Raw genomic sequence first — 20,373 nt, forward strand, 5'->3', positions numbered from 1 at the left:
TCAGTTATCGCGAATGCTGCTTGTAGGGCTAATTCCCAATCGGCTGTATCACAGGGCACGATGATTTTTCCTCGAGAAGTCGTCGGGCAGTTTCATGGCAAGTTGCTCCTTTCCTCAGAGATTGCAAAGGCAGAGGCTTTCGTCGTCGAGCCGGCCAAACGGAAAACGAGTGAGTTTATAGTCATCTGATTCAATTTAATCTCAAATAGGGATTTTAATAGAGAAGAACTTCTTTACTTTAGGTGCAGCACTGCCATATGACCCATTTCACTCTAGGGAAAATAACTGACATATCAATATTTCGTAGGCATCGACTTTCACAAAGCACTTGGATTCGTTAACATCTAATTCAATAAAATATATGTTTCTTTATTAATCTCGTTGCAGTGCTGTTAACACAATTACATCGCTACTGTTCATACTTTTAGTCCCTCGAGGGCAGGAGGAATTGAGGCTCGTGGGATGGACTTTCGGAAACCTAGGTTAGTGTTTATTCGAGTATCCGCCAGAAGTTTCGCACTGTTCACGCAACAGGATATCGGTCAGCTTAGGAAAGGATTTGAACGTTATTACAAATGATGTATTTCTTTTACTAAAATACGATGGAAACTACAATTGTAGGACTTTCATACGATATATCGGTCGAGAGTACCTACGGTAAACATGGTCCGGTTTGACTAGTGCTGTATGTTCGTAACAGCCGTCTTCGAACATTGAAGAGTAAAATATCCTCGATGCCGATGATCGAAACGTGTCCATTTTGGCTTTACAGCTACATCCTTTGGAAAGGATTGTATAAAAATACCCGATATATATGTATTATTCTTGAAGCTAACATCATTTGGCGCTCCGGCCACGTAATACGTTCGTCCTTTCTTCTAGATTTCTCCTTTCTCCACCATATTTGCCGACGTGTCTTAATGGGGACACTTTTTGGCAGCCAAATCGTACTTGCAATTCACAAAAAAATGGTCAAGGAGAACTTGCTAGGCGCTAAGGTCGGCTATTTCTAATTTTAAATACAGCTATGAACCAGAAAATGCAAAAAAAAAATTTCGTACCTTGGCGCTTAAAAGTTTCCGTTGATATCAGTTCCTACATTAACTTCGGAAAACTTATGGGACTTTACCTTCAATAGTTTGTTCCGTCAACCCTTTGAAGAAGCTTTTATGAAAGACAGATAAGTATGGTGCTATTTCACTTATCAAACGGCACTTGAATCTCTCCTGTGATTAAATCACTGTTTACCTCCACGCTTTATTTCAATATGCAAAGTAACTGTGACGGAAGATTCCAACCAGGAACAGAACAATTTCCGAGAAAACAAGTGGATGTGCAGGGACTTTGCCATGACAGTGGAATGAGATAGCTGTTTTTGTCATCGTAAAAAAGGAAAAAAAGTGGATTTCCGGTAAGCGATGAGTTTTGATAAGTTAATTATAAAAACAACTTCACTTGGGCTTCCCCCCATGACGGGGGTGTTACTAAACGGAGCAACACAGTGAAACGGAGTAACGAAAACGAGAAAGAAAACGAGTAGCGGCACTATACTCTTGAAAGTCCGTGACTTTTTTGAAGCTTCCGAAGCAGTCCCACGAGGTAAAATCTTAAACACTTAGTAATTTTCTTCAGTTCTTTTAATTGCTCCTCACCTTGAACACGCAAATTTTCGTCCTAAAACCTCTTTCTAGCATTTATTCCAAGCATCGCTGAACAAAAAAAAGTAGTGTTTTGTTGCAAACCAAACAACATGGTGATCCCGTTTCAATTTTTTACGATCAGACGTGAATGCGAGCTGAAGGAGAAGTTAAAGGTCACGTGTTGATTGATTTCATTAGGAGGAACTTTGTGAACAAAGATATTCGCGTTATAACGCAAATTTTTTCAAACAAGATGTGATTTTCTTTTTTACATTTTACTTTTAAAAAGTATCATAGTCACGTAGAGATAATGGCATAGCTTACTCAAATACATCGCAATACTGACAATGATCCTACTACATTCATTAACATCATGAGAAGGTACGAATTAAAACAACCTAGAGAACGTAACAGAACCGAAAAAGCTATTAAGCATAATACATGAAATATATGGAATAATATCGCAACAGCCATAAAATTTGAGAAATTTCTTGCACCTTCTTCTTCTCCACAGTGGCTCTAAAATCCCACTTGGCGGCTTTCTTCTTGTTTATGCCCTGTCTACGCGCAACCTGATCATGGAGTATCTTGCTGTCGTCAGCGCGTAGACTGTTCTTGTAAAACCTTTTCGGGCAAAGATAATTTACTTGTCTCTTCGGTTGTCATAGTTTGTACAAAAAAATTATATCCTATTGGGTTCAACACAACTAAGGAAATGCCCTGCTCTCACTGAGGGGAATGTTTTGTTCCGATTCTATATCTAACTTCATCATTTGTTCTAAAGAAGTTTTTCACAGATCTAACACTTCTTCTGAAGTATCGCAGCGGTTTTGGCGTGAGTAAAGCATTCAATTCAATTTATTGGTTCAACTGTAATGACATCTTCTATTTCAAGACCGTCATTTTCAATCCCAATACCCGGTGCGTTCCTAGGTCTTACGAGATCTGCAATACACGTGTCGAAGCCCATGTTATGTGTAAATTCATTGCAGAATATTCCAGTGGAGTTGAACATTCTAAAGACTTTTTTCCATTGTTCAAGCTCTGGGTATAGTTCAATGACCCTCCCTGTGGTGAGGTGGTTGTTCTTACTCCAGTGAGGTCGTGCTTTGTATTTATAGTACAGTTTGTCCTCAATGGTCTTGTGATACTCCTCAATGCCAAATGCACCCGGTAAAAATGGAACCTGAGAAGTGGAAGAAGTCGAATATTATTTTGAGGAAAGCAGTGCGGCCGAGTGGTTACGAAAGAAGGGGAATGGGGATGGGGTTATGGGCGTGAGTCTGGATCCCCCCGCCCCCCTATCAAGTATCTGAACCCGCCCCCGGTGATGAACAGTTAGCACTGTAAAATATAAATGAAGCAATAAAACATATGCGCTCTTCCACTTGATCGTTGTTTACCTCAATATAACAAGCGTGGTCGTGTTGTCCTCCTTGTGGACATCTCCCGTTGGCTGGACTCAGATACAAATCGTCTGTCTTTACTATTCGCACGTAAATGGGTAGCAAAGAGTACTGAGAAAACTTATCGGCGTATTGATTGGCTGTTTCAATGACGTCACCCAAAGCCTCGTCCAACTGGGACAACGGAAGACAAAATTCAGCTGTGCGCACGCTGAAAGGGCGAGATACAAACGGCGTTTAATATCAAGATGGTGGTCGTGTCCCAATTAAATTTACCTGATCCTCTCTTACGGCTCTTTGGTATTTTAATGATCTTTTCACATTGCAACTGTAAATTTCTCTCATGGTTATGTATAAATACTAACGTCAAAAATATATGCAGCCGGATTATATTTACAACCCGGCACTTAACGCCTCATAGAGGAACGAAAATAACTGTCGTAGATAGGTGAACATCTGCTAAAAATTTAGTTGTACCTCGTTTATCCAAATTAGCCTGAACAAAATCGTCATCATGCTCCTTTTCCTCGCTGAATTGCCCTTTAGTTTATAACAGTCCCCGTTAATACTCCATTAGTGACGACGTACTGATTTCCCCCTTCGCTCCTCCAATTCCCTATTCCCTTTTTACCAGTTTTAAATAATGACTGATCCCTATCTGCTCTTAAGATATAGAAACGATCATCGCAAGCTAACTGCGGAAAAAATAGCCTAAAAAAAAAACTTCGACAAAACTTGAAGCTGTACCTAATTGATAACAGCTCACCTGCGAGGCCCATTTCTCTTTTTGAATTTCATCCACAAGTCCACATATGTTTTATTTCATTTCATTCTATTAATTATCTATGTCAGTTCTATAAACACAATCTTAACACTCACTGCATGTTTCCCTTGGTGAATTGCAGCACATTATACCATCTCTGCACGTAGGAATGCTCGCGAGAGAACTGCGAAACACCACAGTTTGTGATATCTGGTATTCTAGTTGGGCAACACGAAGCGCATGTTTGAAGACATGACGCTATACAGTCTGTTTGCACGCATTCCACATCTACGCATCCTCTACCACCTTTACAACACCACCAAGAACAGCAGGCGCAGCATGTGGATCGGCGGGATGTTCTCTTCCCTTTTAGGTAGGCTGCATACAAGAATCTGCATTAAAAAAAAGGTATATAAGGTAAATTCAATTTTGCTTCTACAGCTATAAATCCGAGGTAATAAAGCACTAACATAGATAGAGCGGCCCTCATTGCATGTAACGATTTGCAACTTTCTGCATTGTTCTGTTTCAAAATTGTTTATTTACTTATTGTAGAAAAGTTGGATGTAAATTAAACTATAAGGTAAGACCTTTTCCATGACAAATTAAAAACTAAGCAAAGGTGCTTTTAACGTTTTTCTAGATCCCATGAAAACATTATTACTGGTAATTTCGATTCTTGTCAACTGCGGTATGAATTCTGTAAACCTTAGAGCATACAAAAAAAACTCATTCATTAAATGTCAATATCTATCACCTGGGTGGGTGGGTGTGGGAGGACTTTGGGAGGATCACATGAATTTCAGGCCGAACTGAGGGGGGGAGAAGGATCAGTCGCCACCAACATGTTATTATCGGGGGAGTATAGAAAATAGACTGCTAAATACCTGCCAGTGTGCGTGTGTGGGGTAGGGGGGGAGAGGGGGAATCATTAGATTATTACAGACCCTTTGTGGGGGGTTCTGGTAAATTGTATCGTGACGTAACCAAAATCCCCCAAATCCCCCCCCCCCCACCTCCCCCCCAACAGGTGACAAATAATGACCGAACCCTTACGAGACCGTTCTCTCTTTTATTTTAGGTACCTTTTATGCGCTGGATATGGATTCACAAAAAACGAGAAAAACTCTCCTTCCGCTCTATTGGTGAACATGGGTTCAAATTTCTGTTTTACGCGGAATTTCTCTTTCCCGGGCCATGGAATTTTCACCTCAGTGCGCTCTTCTTCGATCTTGTATACGGAAATACAGCGGTATGTAATAGAGTAAATAATTCCCATCGAACCCAAGCTCACAGCTACCGCTCTGAACACCTCGGTGCTTTTCAACTCAACGGGGGCGCCCCCGAACTGCGCATGCTTGATCTTTTCCTGACACTGGTCAAAAGTCTCTTCTCCATGACTCAGCCTCACTTGGATGCCGGTTGAAATAATGAGGTGAAAACCGACGACTGAAGTAGACTGGGGAGAGTGAAATATAATTTTTTGTTAGTTGTGAGACAAAAACAAAGCTGCCCACAAAAAACCCGAAAAATAGTTATAAGGTTGCCGTTGGTAAGACGAACGCTAAAAATTTTGTTAAGAAGGTCACGTAATTTGACTGAGGGTACACCATGAAGCTCTGAAAAGGTTACCGGTAGTGATGACAAGATCCTTGGCAGACAATCACGCAGCTTCGTGTAGGGCGTCTGTTTATTCTTTATAATCCTGTAAATTCGTCTCTATTTTGCTTTTATCATTCTGTGTAATTTCATTCGTGAGTTACTACTTTGCATTTGTTCCTTGGAAAATTTTTAGCTTATTTTGCGACCTATGTAATCTTCTTTGAGTACACTGATTAAATATTGGAGTTTTAATGCTCGAAATTTGAAAATGTTGAGTCTTGAAACTTCAACCGTTAATCAAGACTCTCTTGAGGAGAAATTTAAATCAACCATAGCTTACAATAATTAGTTACGGAAGCCCAGTCCATTATAAAAAGAGAGACCAAGAAGGCTAACATCAATCTTACCTGTTATCCTGAGAGAGGCTAATACATTATTCAAATATTATTATAATAATAATAATAATAATTATTATTATTATTATTATTATTATTATTATTATTATTTTGTAGAAGGCGGTTTAAAAAAAATCGTTTTCAATCCCAGATTGGTAAAAGTTTGTGTTTGAAAACTGGTACAAGAATAAAAATAGAGAAGGCGAAATCTGTAATAATAAATTCTTTCTAGACGTGATACATACCATGGTGCCGGTAAAGTAACCCGAGCCATGAGTTGATGTACAGGCCACCCCAGCCACTGTCTGACCAGCGTAATTTCCCATCATGGGTAGCGCCAGCCCGTAGACCTTGTCTAGCTTTTCCACAAAGCGATGCACTTGCATTCCTCCTTCCACCTCAATATCTACAAACTCCTGCTTCAAATTGTCTTTTCTGTTGGCAGGTTTTGGTGTTAAAATCCTGTTCAAGTTTGTCATGTCAATCAAAATGTCACGTGTACTGGTCAAACGCGACCATGAGGACCCAGTCCCCACAGCTCGCACACGGTAACCGTAGTTACTAGCAAAGCGACAAATAGCGGCCAGCTGTCCTGGTGTATCAAGGCCTGTGTGATTTACGGATTTAAAAAAGTTAACGATATTAAATTTTATCCAAGAACTTCAGTTCGAAGGACAATCTTTGCTAATTAATGTTATTTAGAAAACTACACGCATATCTACGTGTACTCAGGTAATCCTGAAGGCAAGATCTAGACAAATTCCTCAAACAGTTTCAACACCTCTTTCCAGTGAAAACCTCGTATGGATGAGCATGCAAAAGGCATGTAAACAGTTTCATCCTTTCTAATGGTTCTGTTTACAAACTTTTCATCTAGTTCTTGAGACCTACACTGATCGGTACCCGAACGCGAATTTCACTTCCCCCCTCCCCCCCCCCCTGCAGAGAAGTTTTAAAATTTCCTCTCTGTCACCCTTGTGTCCAGACTTCCAACTACTTCTTCTCAGCACAAACTGAGAGTGACAATTACCTTTTTTCTTAAATACCAGTTCTGGATACATTAGCCCGTGTATTTCAGCGCCAAGGTCTCCGTAGCTATTCCAATTTCGAGCAACAAGTGTTAAATACTGAAATTTTTGGTTACAATTTTGCAGCAGGATGAAATTTGTTTAGTTTCTTAGCTACTCTCTACAGGTTTATGAAAAGCAATCCTCAACATTAATATTGTGATATTAACATATCATTCCATTTCACATTGATGTGTGATGATACTTTACCTATTGCCAGTTCACTCGCTATTTCTCTGTCTGTATTGATGTCCGCTAGTGACTTCGGAAACTTTCGAATCACACCCTTCTCAGGCTTAATGATGTCAATCAAAGGTTGCACAGTCTCCAAACCATCGTAATTGTACCAGACTCGCCGAGTGGTGTACGAACACGACCGAATGCACGGGAAGAAACACTGGTTGTATTGACGAGTGGCGTAACAGCAATCAATAGAGTTTCCCATGATGAAGATATTGGACTATTAGAAAGTAGAACAAATCAAAAAAAGAATAATGATCAACTTTTATGAATCAAAAGAACAATTGATAATATTTAGATGTAGCCAAGCCTAAAAAGCAGAACTGCAAGGGGGTTGTTACTGTACAGCCCTTTACCTCATTAAAACCAATCACTGGCTATCAAAGAATTTATTCATGGGAAACTAGGAAGGAGCATTAATCATGTAGATAGAGGCATGGAGTCAAGGGCCTTTCAGTGGTGGCGGCTTTCCTTTCTTCATTTAAGAAATGAGACGGTCATCTTCTTATGCAAGTTCCGTGGATAATAAGAGTGATTGATGAAGACTGGCTAGATAATTTGAGCAAATGGCCTGTACGTAGAGGATTAAAAGCGGGAAATTTTTAAATTATTGGCGGAAAGCGTCCTCAGTGATCAGATCGACTAGATCAAAGTAGTTATGAAAGATCAAATTAAAACTGTGAACATTGACAGAGCGATGTTGGAATTTTCTCGGTCTGAAGCGGAGACAAAAACAACTTCATTGCCTCGATTCAAGCCTTCTGCGCGCCATTTATTTCTTATTGAGTGCATATAGAGATAAATCTGTACTCAAGCCAAGATGCCTATCCAGCAACAGCCTATTCTTGTTTCTGTAGCGTGAAGTGACAAGAAGTATTGCAATTCTCCCCCTGGCTGGAATGCTGGTCCGTGACATCCCCCCCCCCTTCCCAACTCCCTGCTCAGCATTTCTTCAGGTTTTTCTTTTTTCTATCAGTTCACAGGTACCCGTTTAAACTCCTAGATGGAGCGAGGCACTGTGAGGATAAAGTGTCTTGCACAAGAGCAGAATACAACATGTGCCGGAGAAATTTTAGTGCGAACTCTGCAGTGGTAAATGGATGCTTCGTCTCTGTCTCGATATGATTTTTTGCATGGTCGGATCGAGAAGGTTCCTTTTGTCTCACAAAAAAGAGAAAAAAGAAAAGAAATTCACCATCATCTGCGCGATTTACTGAAGGGACACAACACTCAGATGATCAGCTGGTAGCTGAATCAGTTATATTCCGATTGCACAGCTCGTGAACGATCGTGTGGGTAGATGGAGTGTCTACGTGTTCGTATCGATTCGTCACCTCAACTCCGGGCATTACGTATGTGGGCATCGTTGTGTTCCGAATGCGAACTTATACAGATTTCTTTTTGGGATTCCGTTCTCACAACACGGCGAATTTTGATGATTTCATAGTTTTTATGTATTTTTTTTTTACAGAAGACGGCTAAGAAATATACAAAACTTTAAAAAACGCACGTGCTGAGCTCATAGGCCATTAAATCTTTTTTTTTTTACCAAGTCATCGTTGCCGTCGCCGTCGTGGATTAGAGACCTTTAAAAAATCGGCAACGGAGACGAAGCAAAACAAAAGATATAATGAGCAGAGCAATAGCAGAACAATAGCAATGGAATGCAGAGTTAGGGAAACTAAGGCCTCTGGAAGAGAGAGAATCATGATCATAGCCGTAAACCACGCACTAAGTTCGAATTAAATATCAGTCGAGATGTCGCCTTTAAGCCAGCACTTCCTGTTGCAGTTGTTTTTTCGTTGAGTCAGCGGAAAAAAAGCGGCGTCGCGCGAATAAAGAAAGTGCAAGGGTCTGCCTTCTCTTTTCGTGTTAACGGAGGTTTGCTTTTCTTTTGAGGGAAAAAATAGAACAAATAATCAATTACCCTCATTCATCGTTTTCGCATAAATCTACTGCGTTCACATTGCCGCAATTCGTAACTTTAAAATAATAATAATCTCTTGAAAAAGTTCAACTTGAGCTACTAGGCTAGTTTACACTGCAAACACATTTTTAACTCGTTTCTTTTTTTTGCTGTAGTTTATTGTTACAATAGTTTCCCTTGAGCTACACGGCTAGATCTCGCTACCATAACAATTCGACGTGATGTTGAGAGAAAAGGCAACATCGTGAGCCACAACGCTTATAGGTTACATTATTTTGAGATGGGAATTTAAGTGTTATTTTAATTTTAAGTGCCTTCATTCAAAACAAGAGAAGTTTCTAGTGATGACCGAATGCCCTAGCTGTCGTAAAAATACGTGAGTTGCCTCATACTGAATAAACAAACTCAGTCACTGTGATTGCATAAGTTGAAATACCTGCGTTGTTTAAGAAGTGATTATATCGTAAAATCAGTTAAGAGAGATTTATTTGGAAAGAAATGTAGCTGTGATTTCCACTTTTGAGAGCAATTGTTAAACCATCCCAGGCATGTCAGAAGTATCTATCGATGTCTGACAAAATAAATTAGGACGGATAGTTTTGTGTTTGACTTTCTTTAAGTTTAGAGACTGCGCGAGAGTTTGTATGGCAAGGGATTAGATTGTCATAATCTTAAACACAATATTGACTTGTGCTCCGCTGAAGCCGAGAATTTCAATATCCTCTCTACCGAAAAGATGATTTTTCGAAACAAAACTTACCTCACTCAAGTAAGAATGAAAGTATTGTTCTCGAGAGCATCTTAACAACCGTCAGCCAACTGATCAGGAAAGTTTGCATACATGTGAGTGCCCTCGATTGTTTTCACTTTGTAAACAATTTGCAGCTTTTAGGTGTCAATGTCTTGGCTTCGTATTTACGTAAGAGATTACGTTAACCTCTGGTCGTGTGCAAATTGGTTACTCGACAACGTGTCAATAAAAGACAAAACATCCAGCCTTGAGGAATTAACAAACTGACTCTCGTTCCAGTTTTCAAACACTGTTTATTTTAATAATCAGTAAGAAGATATTGTAGGTAATATTTTCTGAAATTACACCGCGTTTTCTTTGCCAATGGACCATAACAGATTACACACCTGACACAATAGAATATATTTGCCATAGGATTGTATTTTGAATGTACAATTAGTCAACACGATGAATTTAGAAGCGTTAGCTATCGAATAACATTGAGAAGGTTTTAAACATTACTCACAGAGGAATCCATATTTTAAAACCACCTTTATAAAGAAAGAATCAAATAATGAATTAGTTGAGAAGTAAAGTTATTAAAGCTGATAGTGAAGTATAATTGTTTGGATAAGTGAACTATTTAAGTGATCACCAATTTTTCATCTGACTTCCTCTCCGCGAGGCATGAAATTAGTGCCCATCACTTTCATGGACATTGGCTCTTTCCAGGACAATACGCGCTTCTTGATCGACCGTTCTTTCTAACTTTAAGCAGTTTCTACCACGAATATTTCTTCTTGTCATGCGGCTGGAATTTCAAGATCAACGAGTGTTATCGACGACGCTGAACAATATAGAAACCATGGATAAATGGTCTTAGGTATTACTGCTTTTTTTCTCAGAAACTTTACAGATTTCTAGTTTAAGCAATCCTCTTTGAAAGTGATGGTATATTGTAAAGTGGCACCCGAGTTTATAGAGCAGTACCCAAAAATTTCATTTTAATCTCGTATTGCACTACGTGTTGATATCTCTGACCATGTTCAAGCCATTTGCATTAATCTCAGACATACCTCAATCGTCTCTTGACGTCATTTAATGACTGAGTAACATTAGCTTGCTAATAAGTGGTTGACTTAAAAATTAAAACAAGACATATCAGAAATATCATATGATCATTACATTATGGTGAGCCTGGGAGAGAAATCAACTGCCCTTAGCAAAACAACCCAGATGCGTAACTATAGCGCGTGAGTGCATCAAAAAATAATTTTGACAATTTTTGAAATGAAAAAAAATATACTCGAGACACTCTGAAGTAGGACCCTCCCCTCCCCTGTTAAGGAATTCTGCTAGCAGTCCTTTGTCGAAACAAAAAGCGAACAAGTCGTCAACACTTAATATATTTTGAGCTTTAAGGAAAGGAAATTAGTTGCTTTTCGGACGCCATCAACAAAAGAAAAATATCCTTTTCAATTAGTATTTAAAGCATGAAATGTCACAGACATCTAACGTGAACTATATTGAGTAACATTAAGGATGAAAATGCAATAAAGTGATATTCTCCTAATTACTTTTTTTCCGTTGATTCATGGAGTTGTAACTTTTTTTGTTGATTTGGTGTTTTTGATACTTTGAGACAACATTCGATGCTCACCAAAATATTGAAACCCGCGCTATAAATCGGTGGTGGGGAATAGATGGTTTTCAGGGGGAACGGAGGAAGGATCAGTCGTCGCTAACAAAGTATATAAGTGGACTTGGTTGCCAATTTACTGCAAATGAGTGGGTTTTCTTAAAATATCTTGCCACTGATGAGATGATTGCTGACAATCTAACGAAGCCTTTCCCTAAGCACCGCTTCAAGAAACTAATCTACAGGTCGTAAAGCTACGTTTTAATTATCTAATTTAGATGGACCTACATACAAACATAATACACTTTGAAGGAAAGTGGCAAAAAATTATTCCTACTCGATCGCCTCTACAATTTTGTTGCCACCTCTATGTTGCCATCCTTTATCAAGTTTTTATTTATTTTAAGCGTGAAATTCAATTATAAAGAAGAGAAACTCAACATTTAATACGTATACGTGCGAAGCGTTTCAGCCATTTGCTAATGGTCACGGGGTAATGTAGACTACAGTCTCGATCTTTCAGTCTAATTCTCGAGTATATGATCCATTCCTTTCATCATTTATCTATTTCCTCTCTCCTCAGAAGTCATAAGCTCGCGATGTTTCCATTAGACAACGATATTCTTCGTCCTCTTTTGAGAATCCCGCCATAACCCTATCAAGCCGCTGAAACAGGTCATACTCTCTTTTCTCTAATTTCCGAAGATGAGAGTTAGCAACATCCTCTTGGAATCGAACTTTCTTCCTTTTTTTAACTTTGCAGTGTTCGTCATGGCTCATTCTTCCCAGTGTTTTCAAGAATTTGCTAATTCCATCGAAAAATGATTTTCCTCTTGAGTATTTCGGCTGTTTTTCTCCTGGTTCTTGACCTATTTTTCCCCTCAAAGCTTTGATGGCCTCACTGATTTGGTCAAAGTTGATTTTTTAACTCTTCGTGGAATCAAGGGTAATGCTTCTATCTACTGCTTTTTTCTCTTCCATGTTTGATGCTTGGACGACTTTCAGTTGTCTCAGTCTACTGCTGACAGCATCGAAAAATGCGTTCCGTTCTTTTGAGCCTTTGCAACGAACCTCATCAACAAGTTCGTGCAACTTACTTTCGTTTGCGGTATCCTTTGCATCCAGAAGTGCATCGTTTATTACGCCAATAAAAAAGTTCATGCAGATAATTGTTAGAGTGAAAAGAATAGCAAAGACGAATATCTTGGCGTATGTGCTGTTTACCTCTGCTAATTCACTGATTGGTCTGGCTTTTACTCTTCCAAGAGTCAGTTCGAGTTGGAAATAAGCTGCTTTTAGCACTGAGGAGTAGCGCTCAGATCCAGTGCCAAACATCAATACACCGACGTGAAGAAATGCCACGAAGAGAATCAATAGGACAATGCTAAAGGATGAAAGAGATTGTGCAGATATCGTCAATGCTTTGGAGAATACAGCAACATGTTTATTGAAGCGAATGACTCGCAAGAGTTTTGCAGTGACGATAAACATCAGGATTCCAAGTACAACATTTTCTGCTTCATGCCAAATGATAGCTTTTTTGAAACTTATATTTGCATAACTGTTTTCTTTTAACCTTGCCCATGTTGAAGAGACTATGATTTGTCGTTTTATGTACAAAACCACGGCCAACACGGAGAAAACAACCTGGGACATCTCCACCCAATTCCACACGGACTGGAAATACCGGGAACGGTGATTGTAAAGCTTGAAGAATTCTCTTCCCAAAAACAGCAGAACGGATACAGCGTATAGTAAAATGCAAATCAAATAGAACTGATATGAAGCTGTGTTTGTAGGATCAAGAGAAAGAATGTCAGTTTGTACCAAAGCTTCTTTGAGTCCTAATGCCTCAACTTCGTAAAAGTATGTGGCAACACCTAAAATATTCACCGACGGGTTAAACACGGAAAGCGGTGCGAGAACCGCCCGGGTTTGCCTGTAAAGCCAACCGTTGTTTTGCAAAGTGGTTACGGCTTTGAACCCCGTATGGCTCTTGTACCCGAGGTCTGCTACAAATCCTCCTCCACGATAAAATGAGAACTGTCCCCACTCTGACCCGCTATCACTTTCTTCCGTATTTTGATATCGCCATGGCTTCGGGCAAAGTCGAAATAAATCTTCGTCTCTCGTAGAGTTGCCGACAAACCTCCAGCCCGGCTCATAGAAAGCGGTCTTGTCTTCGTTTGTTTCCGAATATCCTTCGTAACATTCCTGGAAAGTTGTCTCCATGTATTTTAACACGTTGCATGGTGCTGTAAGTTTAATAAAAAAGGGACATTTATTAGAAAGTTTGTTTTGGAACTCATTCAATCTACAGGTATAGCACACCCCCAATAGTCTTTATCGTGTAGAAAAATTTAGTTAAAAACCGGATATTCACTTGTGTCCTTTATTTTTTTTTTTATAAAATAGAATATAAAAATCTTGACAACGTATGCTTTACGCTTTGACAGAAAAAAAAATTGTATTTTCTAGGCGTCTCCTTTATGGTGGGTTAGACTTAAAAGTAAATAAAAGAAAGGACTTACTCGATTTCACTCTCAGTTGCCTTAATCGAGCCATCCCGACGAGAAGAGAGCGTTTATTACCAATGTACATTGTTTTTTTCTCCTCCTGACCGTTGTACCATCTACCGGAAAACACTCCAGGAATGAAAACTTCCCGCAGCCAGCTCCAGTACTTCCTGTCATCTGCTATCTGAGTTCAATAAAAATTAATACGTTACTTAGAATTTGTGACTGAGTCACCTTTCGTATCGCTTATTATGGATATGATCTTTAAAACGGACTAAATAAAAAGAAAGTCAAGAACGGGTGATGTGCTGGTCGGATTTCACGGACCGGGATGGAGGCATGAATCGCTGGTGGATCAGGAACATTTAGAAACAGGTAAGGGAGCCAAGCCATTATGATGCAAAGTCTGACAAGAATTGATACAAATTCTAACCAAAATTCGAAATGTGATCATAAAAGTTGTTCTATACACAACCCATGGACTTGAAAAGTAGCAATAATTCCCGATAAAGAAAAGAGGTGTTTACGCTTTGGAGGATACGTTTATGTCGTGAAAATAAATTTCAAATAGGGTTTGGCAATCCAGAATCAATCGTTGGGTAATATCAGTCTTTTAACAATTTCTTCAAACACAATAAATGTTACTCACATTGTTAAAATTGGGCAGTCTATCTCGGATTGATCTGGTCATTAAGTAGCGATGGTCATTTCTGTTTCCATAGCACACTACCATTAACTAGAAAACGAAAACCAAGTAGATACCCAACTCTGTGAAATAACGTGACAGGTTCTGTTTCTTGGCCTAGCGTTTCCTCATCTTTTCTACTTCCGCTAATTTCAACGTCCACAGCCTTTGTTTTGAGCAACCGCTTTCAACTTGATTAGAGTCTTCACATTCAGGTACCGTTGATCTCTTCGCCTTCATCTTGATAATGGCCGCCAAAACTACAGCTGTAAAGAACACTTTAACTGGTTCCATGATTGTGACTTCTTGAGTAAAGGAGATAACCATTGAGGACAGCCACTGCTCACTGACACACTTTTCCCAAATCAGGCTATAGAAGATTGTAAACGTAGCAGAAATAGCACAAGAACCGAAAAACAAGAACCAGGCGATACCTTTGATTAAATTAGCTTTATAACAAGGACTGTTGTTACTCGAGGACTTTTTGGATGCTTTTTTAAATAAAAGCACTATTAGTATGTTTATTGGTGCCACAATGAGCGCACTTTCAATACCAGTAACTACTTGTCTCCACGAGAATTTCAGCGGTCCAACTTGAATAGGTTGTTCATATTTTCCTTGGAGCTCATAAAACATTGCGTTTTCAAACATGGATGTCAAAAGCACTGAAAGGCGGCAAGAAACCCGCTGTACTCTTGAAAAGTGACTTCTCTTTGGTTTGGCAGGAACTGACACCCAGATATGTAGCTCCGTAAGCCCTCTCCGCCAGCGTCTTGCAACCTCACTGGCAAAGTCCATTTGAGATACCGTTGCTTGAAACATTCGCTCGATACGCCCGTCTCCGCGCTCAAGAGCAAACCACTGACTGACCATAAATTTCCAAGACTGATTGGATTGTACGTCCCGAATGAAAATTTCCTCTAAAAACCACGAAGGACTGTCACCAAAGTTGTTATGACCAATCTTCACTTCTCGAACCATACCAAGAGATTTGTTAACACACAGTACAAACATGGCCGAGTTACCTCGAGAGAAGAACACGCCAATTGAACCAGTCTCTTCTTGGCTGAGCTGAAGAATGCCACTCCTTCCGTCAGAACCGTAAATCTCCATAGCAACTTGAGCTGTTGTGCCTGAGTATATCCAGACTCCTGTAGTTATTACTATCTCGTATTCATATGCACTCTCTGGAGAGGATGGCAAATGGACTGCTAAAACGTTCTTAAGAAAAATGATAATACCATTAATGAATCGGTGATTTACATTTATTTACTTTTTCCCTTACTTAAAGAAAAAAATATATATATATATATAGATATTAAAAAACTTGGAAACCTTAAATGATCTCTGTGATTTCTTCCAAGTTTGCTGATCACTTTTTTTGAGGATACTTAGAAAAATATGAATTCTGCAAGTTTTCAAAGCATATTAAGTTCTACATAATACAAATTATATTCAGAACTTACATTTTTAGAGTCTTCTATGTCTGTCTTCCTGACGATAACAAGCACAATCACGTAACTTAGGAAAACCAACGCCACCGCCAAAATAACTGTGATATTTCCAGATTCTGGATACGCAGAGATATCATGATGCAACTACGCGAATAGCGCGTCCAAGAAGTATGAAAGCATTTGTAAATGCATTTACCTTGATTTTCTCCTCAAAATTCATCCTGGTTTCTAGTGTAACAAGAACAGAGTTTGCTAATTGTGCCGCTTTTCCCAAGTCTCGTTTTCAGATGACTTCCTGGAACAAACTATCATTTGGCATCAGAAAGCTTTTGATTTTATCTGGTCTTAGACTCTGGGAAGGTCTAACCTATGGAAAGAGCATCAGTCACTATTTATCAAGTTGCATATTTAGAAAAATTTGCCCTTTAACCTCCGATGGGCAGCTGTCAAAAAAAAGACAAAATTATGTCAAAAAAATTTCCCACCTACATCGATATTAGAGTACCTACCGACCAAACTTACCTGTGCTGTTAGATAGAGGCAGAAATTCCGAAGTTATCAGTCACAACAACGTTGAGTCTTATGTTATAGTTTTTTTGCATTGTTCCTAGGCGGTATCCCAAGAGTAACTATGGAGTTGTTGACGCCATGATATAACACAGTGTACATACCGTTCTTTAGTCTATATTGAAAACGGTAGGACAGAGGGGTGCTGTCACTTGTCCAGTTGACACAACTCAGAGTAAAGTATGATTCCAAGGAGATGCCGCTTGACAGAGTGATCGAGCATGTCCCCCTTGTGGGCGGTAACGCAGTGGAAATGTCATAAGCTGACATCGCCCGTAAACCGTCGGTAGTTGTGATAAATAATGCTAAGCGGTACTTATTTCCAGCAGCAAGGGAACCTCCATTTACAACAATGTTGCTTGCATTTAGTGGTGTACTTGTAATGAGTTCTAAATCATATTTTCTTTGCCAAGCAGTGGACGCGTTTCCCTCATATCGCTGGTAGAGTATCCACTCATTTGAAGAAATTTGGAAGCACTGTAATCCCTGACATTCTGAACTGACGCTAAGACGTACTGAGGGGCTGATTTTAGGCAGACAATCAATGAAACATCTAGAATGAAGGAAAGAATGGTGATTACATAATGAGATTGTAGATCAATGCGGCGTAAGAAGGGTCTTGCGTGTTGAGAACAATGGTGGTCATAGTAACCGCAACAGAAACAAACGCAAAACACAGCGACACGAGGCCTTTATGAAAGGTCGTCCGAAACAAATAACAAGAGAAACAACAGCTATGGCAAAAGCAACAGGAACAACAACAACAACTGAAGCAGTAACGACAATAAGAAAATAGGAAAATAAATCGGGATTTCAGTCGCAAGGAAAATAACAAACAACAGCAGCAATAGCATCAACAACACGCTAAATTTCTTACCTTTGATCGATTTTAGGGGGATCTCCTTTCGACTAGTGGATGACTTGATAAACGCTAGCATTGCGATAGTCTTTGGTCACAACCAGTCTAACTATGCAGATATCACCAAGAGACATAGCCCCTGTATCCAAGGAAATTTGCACGCCAGATGCTCTTCCATTATGTTGCAAAGCTGACTCGTTTACCTCTGTAAAGAAATCTCTCTTTGTTTCCAGCACAAAGGAGTAATTCCCTGTGATCTTACCATAATGCCAAGTAAAGTTCATTCCCGATTGGTCATCATGTGCAGCTTCAGGGTCATATGAGGGTGAGCCATCCAACGTGATGTTTTCTTGGAGTCCTCGAATCACCTCAGCGCCGCCGGAAATGGCTGCAACAAGGTCCTGAGTCTTACCTAAAAGCCGTTGCAACAAAAACAAAAGTTTGTCACTTTCTAAACTTAGCTTACTGTTAATCAGAATGGTTCTGCTTTGTCATCAGTTTGCTTTGGCAAAGCTGTAGTAGCCAGTAAAAGACATTTTCAGATTGCTTTTCGGGTTAAGTTTCTAACATGGAACCATTGTAATATTACCTCAAGAAATACCCCCTACTCAAAATACTAAAGAGTTTCTCTTGTATACCCGTTTATGTTCCTTTATGAAACAGCTACAATAGCGTTTGTCAAAAACACGAATTAAAATATTGGATACTGTCCTTCCCACACTTTTAAGACAAAACCCTCGCTCCAGAAAAGGGTGGCATGAAAAAGGCGCTGTAAGAAAAGAAGAACGACGAAAAGTTTATTTTCAGGTGTGCTCAAAATGTATCATAGTGCTTAACACTCCAAAAAAGCTGAAAAGATGCCATGTGAAATTGGAAAAAGCCTAACTTTTGGAAAATAAGCAACCTTCAGTTGTTGATGACGATAATGAAGTCGGTGTTAGTAAAACTGTCATTGTTGTCGATACTGTCCATGTTGATGATCTTGTGTATGTTGGTGATGCTGTCCATGTCGGTGATGCTGTCCATGTTGGTGATGCTGTGTAGGTTGGTAATGCTGTCCATGTTGGTGATGATATTGTTAATGATTCTTCTGATGACGAAAGGATGAAAAGAACAAAAAGAAATAGTAACATTTATCTAATTAGTTTGAAAAGCCTCCTCTCTTCTTTGAAGACAATACCATACAGGTTTTTTATATTAATTTGAGGCAATTAAAATGAAGGTTAATAACGACTAATTAGTATTGTTAAGGGATGGCGCACATATTGTTCGAAGTAAAAGAAATAAAACAACAAGGTCAACAAGGCTTAGTTAATTCCTTGACTAACTTTCACAAAAGAAGGCTGAGAGCCAAAGAAAGAGGGCTAACTACGAACTCTCAGCTCGTAAGAACAAACAGGTATATGGGCAACCGCTCAAAGGAAAGCACTCGACGAACATTGTAAAAAACAGTGATAAAATAGCCCAATGAAGGAATGCGATTTCTGACCTTAGAGAGCCTATTTATACACTTGTAAATGAAAGAGATGGAATACAGTGTGTTCTCTGACTCTTCAAAAGCTAGCTTTTACAACAGTGGAAGTAACAAAAGTAAAGCATAAGACGCATAGAGCGTAGACACACTTTAAAATGTTGGCTTTTAGCCAAAGATAGGGAGATAAATAAAAAATTCCTAAAAAAAAATTCTCAAACTATCAACTTTCTGAGAGTCAAGTCAGCGTGCTATCAAAGTGTCTCAAACTCATCCCAACATCCGTAACAAACGAATGTAAAATTAGGCAACAACTCTCGCCATCGGTTCAAACTTGTATTGCCTATGAGAGCTACTTGGAAGGTGTCAAAAGCGCCACTTGAAGAGGTTACTGTAACTAAGCCAAAATATAATTTGTCACGCAATAAGGTCACGGCTCTGAAAGAGTTGAAAAACAAATGCTGCTTTAAACCTCAAAAAAACAGATAAAGGTACAACAACAGTCATTTTGAGTAAGACAGAAAAAAATAGAGGAGGCCAAAGTGTAACTCGACAGCAGAGTAGTAGAGCACCAGCAAGTCTGTCTGAGGTTTTTAGACAATACAGACGATTTAGATTGTTTCTCTTAAGGTGAAGTAATGCGATATAGTTTTTTTTTAAAAGTTATGCTCTTTTTTTGTAAAAAAAAAAACTGAAAGCGTTAGGTACACAAAGTGTCCCATCTCAACCCTCCTAACCAAAATAATTAACTCTTGCATGCCACGCATGCCTATGTTTATCTTTTTGGTAAGCAGAACATCAATTAAATTCCAACTCAGTATTGACTTGAATGAAAGTGATCTTCGCAGTGATATGCACCTTCAGTATTGACTATTTGTTAAATAAGAAAATGTATCACGCCCTCTGGTGACCAATGAGAACAGAGATAACCCTTACTAACCTCGCTATAGCATAATGGTTGCTAAGTCAATCGAGATGTCTGCCATATTCGAATTAGATGCAGGATGGTCAGTTTATTATGTTCACTGCACAAATTGCATCGCATTGAAATTAGCCCCTACAGCTTTCCAAACGATCGGATATTAAAATAGAATACAATTAACATAAAAGTGATTCCCCTATGCGAAGAACAATTAAGTCTGCATGTCTTTTTAATTAGTTTTATAAAGTGATAATCGGCATGTATCTTAACCGACATGAGTCCTTAGCTCTTCACAAAAGATAACGCACCTCACATCATCATGCACTGTTATCTAACAAAACAATGGGACTGATGATTCTTTGTAATTGGTATTCACCGTCATTTTTTTCAATCGAAAGGATAAACTAACTACATGAAAATAACCGATAACTGAAAGTTTCATGACTGTTGTTACTCGCAAGAGTGATAGTAATAGAACCACCTGTATAAC

General features: G+C 39.1%; 1 protein-coding gene and 1 pseudogene across 1 annotated transcript; both read right to left on the reverse strand.

Moving 5' to 3' along the window:
* Positions 1–1,925: 1,925 nt before the first annotated feature.
* Positions 1,926–9,898, reverse strand: LOC131781283 (L-gulono-1,4-lactone dehydrogenase-like). Its single transcript, XM_059097925.2, has 7 exons — positions 9,801–9,898; positions 7,084–7,333; positions 6,052–6,413; positions 4,895–5,268; positions 3,926–4,201; positions 3,044–3,257; positions 1,926–2,826 (listed from the first exon to the last, which is right to left on the reverse strand). The coding sequence occupies exons 2-7, from the start codon at positions 7,316–7,318 to the stop codon at positions 2,494–2,496; spliced, it is 1,794 nt and encodes a 597-aa protein (XP_058953908.2). The 5' UTR covers positions 7,319–7,333; positions 9,801–9,898; the 3' UTR covers positions 1,926–2,493.
* Positions 9,899–11,988: 2,090 nt separating this feature from the next.
* Positions 11,989–14,937, reverse strand: LOC136280788 (polycystin-2-like protein 2; annotated as a pseudogene).
* Positions 14,938–20,373: the final 5,436 nt, after the last annotated feature.

This window comes from Pocillopora verrucosa, chromosome 5 (assembly GCF_036669915.1).
Source record: "Pocillopora verrucosa isolate sample1 chromosome 5, ASM3666991v2, whole genome shotgun sequence".
NCBI classification, from domain to species: domain Eukaryota; kingdom Metazoa; phylum Cnidaria; class Anthozoa; order Scleractinia; family Pocilloporidae; genus Pocillopora; species Pocillopora verrucosa.